Here is a 13,462-nt window from a genome sequence, read left to right as displayed (position 1 = left end):
ATTAAATGCACAATGAACAATAAACTTTGTATAAGGGCAAATCAAAAGAAACATGAGGTTAGCAGACTCTATAAATATATATGAAACATTTTGAGGGGAAAAAACATTAAATTGTATAAGTAATGTTAACCAAAATAAATGTACAGTTCAAATTACACGCCTAAATTGAAATTTGAACTGCTTTAAGTGATATAAACACATACAGTATTTTCTCGAATATGAGCCCCCTCCTTGTATAAGCCGTACCCTTAAAATTGCCGTAAAATTATTGAATTATTCAATTTCTCTCGTATAAGACGCCCCCTGATTCAGAATTTTCACTCCATATTCGTGGTTTTAATAGGGAGTACAAATGTGCTACTTTGAAGGGAAAATCTGAAGAAAAATTATAGCACATGGTATTTCTGAGATAATGTATAAATAGATTGCGGGATTGCCCATTTTGAAAGGGTGTTGCCTGCACATAGACAAATTCAAAAAGGAAGTCACATGAGCAGTACAACCAGGAAGTTTGTCCGTAGCGGTCTTGTTTTCACCAAGTCTCTGGGTGCAATAATAGCATGAGGTTCACATTATGCAGGTAACAAGGCTGATATTTTAATGATCGACCGCAAGACCTTGGATCAGCCTTAACAACTATTGGAAGTGTGTCCGTTAAGAAAAATCATCGCACGTGGTATTTCTGAAATACTCTATAAATCGATTTTTGAATTGCATGTTCCTAAAAGAGTGTTGCCTGCACGTAGACAAATTCAAAAAGGAAGTCATGTGACCAGTACAACCAGGAAGTGTGTCCGTAGTGCTCTAGTTTTCACCAAGTCTACGATGAACTACGGTAAAATTAGTCACTTTGAGTGAGCAATGTTAGGCACAAGTAAGTGAGTTTTTTAAAATTCTTTGTGCAAGATACGGTTGATTTTTGTCTTGATTTTCATTCATAGACGTCAAAATAAATTTAGTTTATCGTTTTATCTGTTTATCTTTTCTCTATTTTGAAATAAACGACCATATCGGCCGCATTGTCTTAAGTTATGGCGTTTCGTCTTTGTCAACTTGCAGTTTAATTTGTGCGCATATAAGCCGTACCCTTCATTCAGTCATTATTTTTTTGACGACAAATTCAGCGTATAAGCGAGAAAATACGGTACATATATTTTTAAATTTTTTACTGGATGATTGTGTGTCAAACTAACCAATTCTATAAGGAAGCGCCAATTTTAGGTCACTGAATTGGAGTTAACAATTTAGTTTGCAAAAATATTAAAATCCATGGTTATATTGGAGCCATTATTAACAAATTACAGTACACATTTGCATATTTTTTATCGGCAGCATATGTTTATTAAAGAAAAAAAATGTGAGCACACCCAAACATGAACGACATGTGGCAAGCGAAATTGAAAGCACGCACTTATAAGTATCATTACCATAAACAAAAAATAAAAATAATAAAAACTACGTTTGCATTTGACTGTCAGGCATACGGAAGAAGGCAAAAAAAAAAAATGGAAAAGTGGGGGCCGCAAGGATTCTTTTTGGGGGACTCCTGATCTGGTGGTTTGTTTTAGCGGAATTCCGTTGGCTCAACGACGACGGCTTGCAAAAATCCTCCTATAGAACTAGAAAGAATGTGCAGCGCATACAGTGCGGCGTTAGACACAAAGGCGTGTCTTTAGAAGGTGGGGGGGCCGCCATCAAAAGACCCACTGGAGGGGGATTTCGTTTTTTGGGGGAGGGTCTAAAGTAGAAGGGACTTTGGGGCTCCATTCACTTGAAGTTAGTGCGTACGCTAAAGCAAAGTAAAGTACTGCCAAGTTAAATTGGTTCCGAGGCTTGCTCTCAACTCAAAACACTCGCATGTAAAATCTTCTTGCCTATTGAAATGAAGCACACATGGAATGAAACTCCGCCCCCTTTAGGAGAAGCCCATGACCTTCTTGATCCAGTCCACGTAGACCGAGACGCGGATGAAAATGCTAGGTTGGCCCGGGTGCCCGCAACGCCGCATGGGGATGATCACGCCCTCCAGGACCCAACAGTCGTGGGTCTGGCACGCCAATGGGCCGCCGTAGTCTCTCTGTGGAACGGTAGATAGAATAAAATCTCAACTAGATTTAAAAAAAAATAACTTTCATGGTTGATTTAGAACAGGGGTGTCAGACTCGGGTTGGTTCGTGGGCCGCGTTAACGTCAACTCGATTTCATGTCGGCCGGACCATTTTAGATATAATATTTAGATTTTTTTATATATAAATTGATTAAAAGAACTGGATTAAAAGCCCTGGATATTCTGTTTTTTATAGATCTAAAACAATGTTTATTTTAGCTTTTTTTAAAAATATATTTTTACATTTTACAAAATGATTTTTGAACTAAAAACACAGAAAAAAATGATTTAAAAAATGACAATTATTGATTTAAACCAACCCGAGTTTGACGCCCTTGCAGTAATACTTTGAGATACGAGCTTAATGCGTTGCGAGACCGAGCTCTTATGTCAATTAACTCGTCTCTCAAATCATTTTTTCGGTCTAATTTGTGCGCATATAAGCTGTACCTTCGATTCAGTCATCATTTTTTTTGCGACAAATACGGCCTATATGCAAGAAAATACGGCACTTAAACCAAAAATAAACTGATCCGGCCTACATGACAGCCCTGATTTAAAATAAAATGTTGTAATGGCACCCACCTCGCAGGCTCCCACCCCTCCCTGGAAGGAGCCGGTGCACATCTCGTTCTCCCGAACCCGACCTCGGAAGTATTTGTTGCAGTCCTTATTGCTGAGAACCGGAATCTGTGCCACATTCAGGACGGTCTCGTCCCCAGTGCCTTCAAAGAACAATATACAATATAAAGCACCACACCACTAATACATTTAGTTTGATCAAAAATCCCTTCTTTCATCACAAACAAAAAAACTAAATATCTACCTAAATAATATCACAGTATAAAAATATACGGATCGGACGTCTATCATCGTCTTGGGAAGGGCGACGAACTCGCCCCCTTTTTTTTTGTACGGCAGCGTACGTAACTGGGGGCCATCTTGGGTAGGGGAATCAGAAGTTGGAGACTAAATCGGCCTATTATTTTCTTAGTACTCGCCGTCATGTTGGTGCGTTATCGATGCAACGCTATTATAAATCTATAAAATAACCCATATAGTCAATTCAATCCATAAATTATGATGTCCACCAAGGAGTTTTAGGACTTACCTTTGGTCTCGCCCCACCCTGCGATCTCGCAAATGGTCCCCTCGGCCACGATGTAGCGTTCGGGAGGCAGGCAGATCTGGGAGACGCGCTCGTTAAACTGAGCCGGCCTATAGATTCACACATGGGAGAAAATTAGATGGTGTGTGTGTGTGTTTAAGCAATGGTGTACGCACGATTCTAGCTGCAGCATGACTAGCTGCGACTCAGAGGGTCCACAGACAATCTTGGTGAGGGGAATGGTTTGCACGCCGGGTTCGCCGTCCAGCGGGTCGCGGTACAAGGTGCCCATCACGGCCGAGTAGCCGGGCAGATCCACATAGCTGTGCTCACATGGACAGAAAAAAATGAGTCAAATTACGTCAACTTTTTCAAAATGTTCCCAAAATACTTCTCTTGGATTCAGAGATAAATTCTTGTGGTATAACCATCAGAGAGTTAAAAAAAACATATTTTGTAAATGTTACTTTAGCAAGGGGGCAGAAATGATGGCCAAATTCAGCCTAACATCATCGTTTTTGTCAATTTTCATACACTATCCAAACCAACTTTTGATACAGTTTTTCTTTTAATAATACTTTTACATCACAGTAAGAAAAAATAGGCAGAGAAGAACTAATAGCTTCCATTAAAAAGTATTATCATTTTTTTCTTATTGTTTTTCTTGTAATGATGGTACGTACTGTATTTTCTCCCATATTAGCCGCCTCCGCGTATAAGCCGCACCCTCAAAATTGCCATAAAATCGTTGAATTTTACAATTTCTCTCGTATAAGCCGCCCCCTGATTCACAATTTTACCCTCCATATTCATGGTTTTAATAGGGAGTACAAATGTGTTACTTTGAGGGGAAAATCTTAAGAAAAATCATCGTACATGGCATTTCTGAGATACTGTATAAATCGATTTCTGGATTGTACATTGCACGTAGACAAACTCAAAAAGGAAGTCACGTGACCAGTACAACCAGGAAGTGTGTCCGAAAAGTAAGATGGCAGCGCCCAGAGCAAGCAATGGCAGGCACAAGTAAGCGAGTTTTTTCACATTTTATGCAAGATACGGTTTATTTATTTCTTGAATTTCATTCATAGCCGTCAAAATAAATGTTGTTTAGCGTTTTATCTGTTTACCTTTTCTCTATTTTGAAATAAATGACCATATCGGCCGCATCGTCTTGCATTAAGGCGTTTTGTCTTTGCAGTTTCGTGCATGTCAAGTCTAATTTGTGTGCATATAACCCTCAATTCAGTCATCATTTTTTAAGCAACAAATACGGCTTATATGCGAGAAAATACAGTAACCCAATTTGAAGGAAAAATTTGTCCGAGATAAAAATGCAAATGGTAAAATACTTAAAATACCGTCATCAGGAAGCACTACTTTTATTCAATGATGCCCAAACCTTCGTTTAAATAAAAAATGGGTCACTGTAAATTACCAGGAAGAGAAACACTGCTTTGTGCTGATCACCCATCTGGCGTCCACCATGGCGCCGCCGCAAAAGTGGTTTCCTTTCCTGTCGGGGTGAGAGCGAGCATTTAAAGCAAGGGGTGGGAAAACTATTCCACAAAGGGTTGCAGGGGGTGCAGGTTTTCATCCCGAACTAACCAACCAAAAGGACATTTTTCCACGGAGGCCAACGTACCTGTCTCTGAGGCTAACTGTCCACGGCGAGTTCCCAGGAACGCCGTTTACGATGCGTAACCTGCTTCTCTGGAAGCGGTCCTCTCGTTTCCCACACTCGCTGAACTCAACCTTCTCTGTTTGGGCGAAAATGGCAACCCACGTCAATTTATTCTCCGCCTACTCGCCGTCAATGGCGGCCAGTGAGTTCGTATTCAGATGATATCTAAAATATCTTTTGCTGTGTCTGTATTCTCACCCTCTTGCTACCGTGACAGTGAAATTTCCCAAATACGGGATGAATAAAGTTATCTAATCTCATCTAATCTAAACAACGAAATGTAGGATTCATCTACATACCGACTGCTTCTGTGAGGGGGGTTCTTTCTCCAGCTGGTTGAAAGATTTGGAGAATTTATTTAGAGCTTTGTGGTCATTCAAAATAAAATAAAATGAAATAAAAAGTGTATACGTAAAAACTACAAGAGTACTGACCGCATTGCTTGATGGCACAGTAGTCAAATTCAGTTTTGGGGTCGATGGTGTAGCACCAAGGACCGTGTTGGTCTCCGTCTGGATTGCGACAGTAGTTCTCAGTCAAGTTAGCCTCAGGATGCGTTCTGGGATTTATTCTGGAGAATAAAATGCAAGAAAATGAAATGGAAAGAGTCCCCATTTTAATTTTTTGCATAAGCTTATGCTTTTTTTATCTTTACTTGTTTAGAATGACAGTGTGATTAAACATTTTATTCACATATAATTGTTTTGAGAGGTAAAAAGGCAACTGCATGCTAATTGTTATTAGCGGGTGAATGAGGTTTTCAATTTGTATTAGCATTAAGCTAATGGGTGTTAAGAAGACAAAATGTATTTTGTATATTAACTCACAGTATGCAAAATTTTCTTGGTTACATGTGTTTAACTCAATTGAATTATAATAACCATCTTAAACACTAAATTTAAACAATCTAATCTTCCAAATTACAAACACTTTACATCCTCAATGTTTAGTTGGTTAAATGTCACAAACGCAACAACAAATGATACTTTTTGTTCACTTATAAAGTCATTGTTTTGAGAGCTGAAAAAGGCAACTGCATGCTAATTGTCATTAGCGGGTGAATGAGGTTTTCCATTTGTATTAGCATTAAGCTAGTGGGTGTTAAAAACACAAAATGAATTTTGTATTTTAATTCCCAGTATGAAACATTTTCTTGTTTTTGTGTGTTTAACTCAATTGAATTGTAATAACCTGCTTATAAACACAATTGTATTCCTTTTGATGGATTTAAAACTATCTAATCTGCCAAATTACAATCACTTAACTGTTTCAATAAGGTTAACCTATCTTAATCTTAACATAAACCTCCCTAAATTGTGGAACATCAATGCCAATTCCTTCGATTGCCCCACAGATTTTGACTTTTAATGCAAGTTGTCTATAAAGTACATGAAATACTTTAAATATTGGATATTCCTACTTGGTGCGGTGAGGTGTGTTGACATTCCACTTTTGGCAGGTGATGCCTTTGCGAGTTTTTCGCACCATGCCTCGGTAGTTTCTTCCATTTTCATGGTAGCAATCTGAATGTGAGATAACAAAATAATATCAAATGAGGAAAGGATACATCATCGGGTTAAATTTTATTTAACATCATCATTTTTGTGCCATTGTGCACCACTAAAACTGGAATTTTCCTATTGAGAGTCATTAAGATGATGCCTATGGTATTGGATTTTTTTGCCGTACCTTCCGCGTCGACATCGTCCGCACAACGCTTGATCTGCAGGCAGAGTGCCGTCCTCATCTCTGGCAAAGACGTGAAGCACCACGGGGCCTCCGATCCGTCTGGGTTACGGCAGTAATTCTCTTCCAAGCCCCTAGAAGGCAGCAGTGGACGTTTTTAAAACATCAATTTCTCCTGTAAAGTGTCCCCTTTACCTTTTTTATCATTTTTTTTTTTTCCAAAGCAGTTTGACTATGACACAATCCGGATTAGAGCCAAAATGGCTAAAACGAGATCAGTTTTACAAAAAACTTACTTTAAAAAATCCGTACAAAAGTTGTTATACGGCGTACACAATTTGAAATGATAAAAAAACATATAAAATACGGGAAAAACTTACAAGTTGACAGGTAAGGTACAAAACAGTGCCTTCAATGGCACCCAATAAGGAACCTCAAAATGGCCCAAAACTGCCAGGACATCAACTGGATTTATCTTGGTGTGCTACAAAGGTCTCTGAAGTACCCACACTTTGTTTTTAGATGTGTTAAAAAAAGAAGACTCATGGTGTCGTGATGATAGTCATATAAAATTATCATTGGCATTAAAAGCAGAATAGAGCAAAACAGGCATTCAAAATGGAAATGAGTGTGAAAAGATGACACTCACTTGCATTCGTACGTGTTGGGGTAGAAAGGATGCTCGTGAGGATACTGCGCGTCCCACGGCTGGCAGGGAATGCCGGACGTGGTCTCGTTGACCCTGCCGCGGTAGTCCTCGCCGCGCCCGCGGAAGCAGTTGGTCGTGAAGCTGGAGCGTTGACGCTTTTCCACCCGCACTTCGGCTGAGGGCAAACCACGGGGGAAGGATGTTCAAAGTGGCTTTATTACGGGTAACTAACTTGTTAATGGCTTGCATGCAATTCATTGGATCTCCTGAGTTCCTGACCGTTCAATTTTTTAAATAATTTATTATTATGAAGCTCTAATGATTAAAAATACAGTCGTAACTCTACTTAAGAATGCCTCGAGCTACTGTAGTGTACTACTACTACATAATAATAATAATCGGACATAGGCCCTCTCGTCATCATCAACAGCTACATCTTCATGAATAGAACACGTTTTTGCATGCTTGTTATTAATTTAATTACATTAATAATTTTCTTTCATTTTTGTCTGTTTCCCGCATCTTTCATGGAAAATTGGGACAGTGATCATTTTTAAAGGGTGGAGTTGGGGGTATTTTTTACGAGATTTACATATAAAGTACTTTTCTACTTACCAAATATTCCAAAAGATCTGGAACCAATCATTTTTGTCTGTTTCCCGCTTCTTTCATGCAAAATTGGGACCTGATCATTTTTAAAGGGTTGAGTTGGGAGTATTTTTTACGGGATTTACATATAAAGTACTTTTCTACTTACGAAATATTCCAAAAGATCTGGAACCAATTCATTTCGTAAGTAGAGGTACAGCTTTAAAGGTAAAAGTAGCACTTTTGCTACATCAAATACTGCATCGCGGGCAATATATAGTAAAAAAAATAAAAAATACACAATTATATCCAAGTTAAGAAATCATATGATGGAAATCCGCTATGCCAGACTTTTAAAAAAGTACAAATAAATTCACACTCGTTATAATCGTTCAAATTTTTCCTCTTACAAGCACGTAGCCTCTCAACTACGTTACTAGGGTGGAGTTGATAGTCCTTTTTACGGAATTTACATATACAGTACTGCTCTACTTACGAAATATTCAAGTTCCGAAAAAAAATCTGGAATCAATGAATTTCGTAAGTAGAGGTCGGCTTTAAAGTTAAAAAAAACACTTGTTATAATCGTTCCAATCTTTCTTCTTGCAATCACGCAGACTCAACTATGTTACTAGTTGTTGCAACTTCGACACCCCTCCCCCATGACCCAAGCGAAGGGTTCACTGGGAACTCCAAAGTTGCAGTTGCGCAACTTCTGTTGCAAGTTTGGGGGAAATCCCATGTTTTGAAGTCATGAAATCTTCCAAATTTTGCTAACAAATCATTATATTATGGATATTACAACATTATATGATGGGATCTTACTGCATTTTCTGATCTCGCAGCTCTCCCGTTCCACGTTGGGATCCGTGGTGTAGCACCACGGCACCGGCGAGGCGTCCGGGTTACGGCAGTAGTTGTCGTCCAGGCTTTTGTCGGGGTATCTGAGGGAAGGATGTGTCATAACAAGGCGGAGTCAAACGGTCTTTACGTTGGGGGAAAAAGGGACGAGCACTTTTCAGGCTGGTAGATGTGTTGGTGAGGGTATTGCTGGTCCCAACGTTGGCATTCCTTGCCGCTCACGGTGGTGTCCACTTGTCCTCGGTAGTCCTCGCCGTTGCAGGTGATGCAAACCTCTGCAAAAGTATAGTGATTTTACTGGAGGGAAAACTATACAATTGCATGAAATATAGCAATTTTGTGAGATATACAGGGGATTTCATTAGAAAAAATATGAATTTGCTGCCACATATTTGTGGTTCGGCTTTTGCGGAATCACATATTTATGTTTTTTTTTACCATGGGGGGACTTCTTGTTTTATGTTATTTTGGAAAATCCCATTGTACTTTTTGCTGATTTTCTGCTTATTTTCAGTGTTGCAAGAAGAAAAATTTGAAGGATTAAAATGACTGTAAATTTATTTGTGCTTTTTAAAAAATAATTTATATTTATATTATTTATATTTAAATTATTTATATTTATATTATTTACATTTAAATTATTTATATTTAAATTATTTATATTATTTATATTCAAATAATTTATATTTATATTATTTATTTTTAAATTATTTATATTTATGTTATTTATGTTTAAATTATTTATATTTACATTATTTATATTTATATTATTTATAATTATTTAAAAATAAATCTGGCATAGTATGATTTTTTAACTTGGATATGAATGTGTACTTTTATCAATGTTAAGCATTAAGAACATTACACCGCTAATTTGTATATTCATAATATGATAAAAAGTAAGAATTACAATAAATACACAACACGCAACTCCCTCGTGTAATGTCTCTACGAGCACTGGGCGGAGCCTTGCATTTTTTCAGTGTTTTTTTCCCCGTTAGTCAGTGCGAATGGCGGAGCTTTTTCGCTAATACGAGAGGAGTACATACTACTTCTCGTTGGCAAGTAGTTGTGCGTTATCCTATTGTGAGGACATTTGTGTGCATCATTTTGGGAATATTTTGAAGGGAAGACAAAAGCAAACAACCCTCGATAGGTTGCATCTGAAAGTCAGGCTGGAGGCGGAGCCAATAGAGCCAACCCGGGAGAAGAAAGGTATCAAAATGTCAAACTAAATTAGAATTAAGTTTAGTATTAGGTTAGATTCAACTTATTTTTGAGTGTGTCTGCATCGTAATCCAATTTAATTTAAATTTGTTTATGTTATGTTACGAGCGCGTTGCCGTGCAAAAAGATTTCAATTGGTTTTAGTGTTGTTTTGCAGGCTAACTTGTTAGGCAAAATATAATTTTTCTGACTCCAGCGTTAGATTCTTTCTAATGAAGCTAAAATTGGACAAGTTGAATTTAATTTAATTTTGCCTTTTTATTATCCTTACCATCCTTGCACTGAGGGATGCTGCAGCTCTCATAACGCCGCTCGGGATCAGTTGTGTAACACCACGGCCCGATGCGATCGTTATCGGGATTCCGGCAGTAGTTCAACTCCAAGCCGTTGCTAGGCAACAGCGGCCACCTGAACACGTCACCACTAAGTCACTGGGAACTCCAAAAAAAGGAGCTATCACCATACCTGTCAACCTCTGCCGATAACTGCCCTTATAAATGATTATGATTCCCCTTACAAACCCCCCAAAAACCTTACAAACACCGTACGACTCGTCGTACGGTGTTTGTAAGGTTTTTGGGGGGGTTGTAAGGGGAATCATAATCATTTATAAGGGCAGTTATCGGCAGAGGTTGACAGGTATGTATCACTTTAAATTATTTTGTAGTTCTTACCTGTGGTCATGGGGGAACTTGGACCACCACTGCTGGCAGGTGAGTCCACTTCGAGTGGTGAAAACCTTTCCCCGGTAGCTCTCGCCTTTACCCACGATGCACTTGCGGATGTAAACTGCAAAACGGGAAATGTGTGGTTGTAAACACATGTAATGACACGACGATTCGGATTGGGTTCTTGCCCTTTTTCTCGTAAAGGTCGCAGTTGACGTTGCGCTTCACGTCGGCGTTTCTGCCGTCGCCGACCCAGGGCAGGTGCTTGCACGTGGCCGTCGGTCGCGTTTCGTAGTTGAACGCTCTAGAAGAGACGATTACGCCGTTAGCATGTGATTGTTACAGTAATACACGTGTCAAAGTGGCGGCCTGGGGGCCGAATCTGGACCGCCGCATCATTTTGTGTGGCCCGGGAAAGTCAATCATGAGTGCCGACTTTCTGTTTTAGGATTAAATTAAAATGAAGAGTATAGATGTATATTAAATTTCCTGATTTTCCCCCTTTTAAATCAATAATTGTCATTTTTTAATCCATTTTTTCTGTGTTTTTAGTTCAAAAATCATTTTGTAAAATCTAAAAATATATTTAAAAAAAGTTAAAATAAACATTGTTTTAGATCTATAAAAAACTTGTTTTTTATAGATCTATATCCACTTGTTTTGACAACAACAATGCGGTAAGATGGTTGTATTTTTCATTAATAGTTGATGTTAATATCATGATAGAAAGTTTTTTTTTTTATGTTGCTTGGTCCAATACACGCGTCAAAGTGGCGGCCCGGGGGCCAAATCTGGCCCGCCACATCATTTTGTGTGGCCCGGGAAAGTCAATCGTGAGTGCCGACTTTCTGTTTTAGGATTAAATTAAAATGAAGAGTATAGATGTATATTAAATTTCCTGATTTTCCCCTTTTTAAATCAATAATTGTAATTTTTTAATCCATTTTTTCTGTGTTTTTAGTTCAAAAATCATTTTGTAAAATCTAAAAATATATAAAAAAAGCTAAAATAAACATTGTTTTATATCTATTAAAAAAACGGATAGGGCACTCATATGTCAAGGTATTGCTGTATATTGGGTTTCTTTCTTTTCTAGCTGGTTCTATGTTCAAGTTGGCAGAAAATTTTAGTAGCGTGAAACAACCAGACAAAATGGTGTACCTGCAGTCCAGTGAATTGGAGCAGTGGAAAGCGCATTCCTCCAAGTTGAGAACCGACAAGGTGATCACGTGGGCCAGGTTCCACGCAGCTGGGACCAGTTCTCGGCCTTCTGAGCGTTGAAAGTCATTCAGGGGACTGCGGTAACCTGAGATTGAAGTCAACACACAAACCTTTATTTGCCCCTCCCGGTCAAAATGGATTGGATATCCGCGAGCAAGTTCTCCCAATTAAAAAATAATAAAAAAATGGTTGCCTGTTGTTGTCCCTGACAGGCAATGATTTTGCATATTTTTTTGTTTTTATTGTAGTTACCATTTTATTCATTTATACATATATTTATCCATTACAACAAGGGTGTCAGACCATTTTAGATATAATATTTAGATTTTTATTTTTTATAAATGGATTAAAAGAACTGGATTAAAAGGCCGGAATATTCAGTATTTTATAGATCTAAAACAATGTTTATTTTAGATTTTTTTAAATATATTTTTCGATTTTACAAAATGATTTTTGAACTAAAAACACAGAAAAATGGATTACAAAATTACAATTATTGATTAAAAAGGGAAAAATCAGGAAATGTAATATACATCTATACTCTTCATTTTAATTTGATCCTAAAACAGAAAGTCGGCACTCATGATTTACTTTCCTGGGCCACACAAAATGATACGGCGGGACAGATTTGGCCCCCGGGCCGCCACTTTGACACATGCAATACAAATATACACAAATGATGATTAATAATGACTTGTAATACAATTAGAATTTAGACCAGGAGTCATTTGGGGTAATCTAGCTCACATTTTCACACCAAATGTTAATATTGTGGCCTGATCCAAAATATGACGGCATATTGGTATTATTTATATATTTTTTAAATGACCAAAAATAGTCATATGCCCTATAAAGAGTTAATTCTGCATGATTGATCATGACCCAAAAAAACAGCAGAACTGTCTCGAATGCTACAACATCATTAATGTTATTTATTAATATAGTTTATAGGATGTATATTGCGTGTGTGTGTGTGTGTGTAGATGAAGTTCACACACAAACACACACACAAACAAACACACACACAAACACACACTCAAACATAACCTTTGGACGTCAGACTATTTATTTACATGATTAAAGCACCGTTAGTGTAGTTCATATAATATATTCACTGTTTATATACTTATCTTACAAATGTGACTAAAACACAGTAACAATCCAGTAAAAAATGTAGGAAAACTTACCAGTGACGAGTCCGGATGTCAAAATAAAACACAACAGCAGCAGCAGCATCGTTGGAAGACAAATACTTGACAATTAAAAAAATTAAAGCAATCTGCTTCGTGTTGTTTCCTTGGTTTAAGAAGTGGGATGTGCCATAGGAGGAAGAGTTTATAAAAGGTGGAGGAAAGACGACTTTTTCGAGGGAGAAGATTCCTGAACATGAAACACTGGACACTGAGCCCTTATTTAAACAAAAGAGCCTTCATACAAACAAAATCGCTGGGGATCAATAAGTTTCACTAATCATTAATCAAACTACAAAGTGGCACAATATTTGCCCGCTCAGCGTACTGAAATTCTCACTTTTGAACGGTAGAGGGCGATAAACGAATTTAAAGAGAGCAGTTTTTTTCCCTGTCTCTCTTCTTTTACTTTCTTATAATATTCGTATATGAAACTGGATGCATGCTGTGAGGCAACGGGGACAAGCGTTGTC

At 37.9% G+C, this 13,462-nt stretch overlaps 1 protein-coding gene across 1 annotated transcript; it reads right to left on the bottom strand.

Annotated features, from left to right (window-relative positions):
- Window positions 1–1,316: 1,316 nt before the first annotated feature.
- Window positions 1,317–13,201, bottom strand: mst1 (macrophage stimulating 1). Its single transcript, XM_077603819.1, has 18 exons — window positions 12,987–13,201; window positions 11,740–11,884; window positions 10,767–10,882; window positions 10,585–10,699; window positions 10,182–10,318; window positions 8,838–8,958; window positions 8,648–8,766; window positions 7,235–7,409; window positions 6,589–6,719; window positions 6,320–6,422; window positions 5,334–5,470; window positions 5,199–5,231; window positions 4,861–4,975; window positions 4,654–4,731; window positions 3,392–3,538; window positions 3,219–3,325; window positions 2,693–2,832; window positions 1,317–2,077 (listed from the first exon to the last, which is right to left on the bottom strand). The coding sequence occupies exons 1-18, from the start codon at window positions 13,033–13,035 to the stop codon at window positions 1,916–1,918; spliced, it is 2,130 nt and encodes a 709-aa protein (XP_077459945.1). The 5' UTR covers window positions 13,036–13,201; the 3' UTR covers window positions 1,317–1,915.
- Between the last annotated feature and the right edge of the window lie 261 nt (window positions 13,202–13,462).

The sequence above is a fragment of the Stigmatopora argus genome, chromosome 6, assembly GCF_051989625.1.
Source record: "Stigmatopora argus isolate UIUO_Sarg chromosome 6, RoL_Sarg_1.0, whole genome shotgun sequence".
Classification (NCBI taxonomy): Eukaryota; Metazoa; Chordata; class Actinopteri; order Syngnathiformes; family Syngnathidae; genus Stigmatopora; species Stigmatopora argus.
This window is presented reverse-complemented; position numbering and strand designations above follow the sequence as displayed.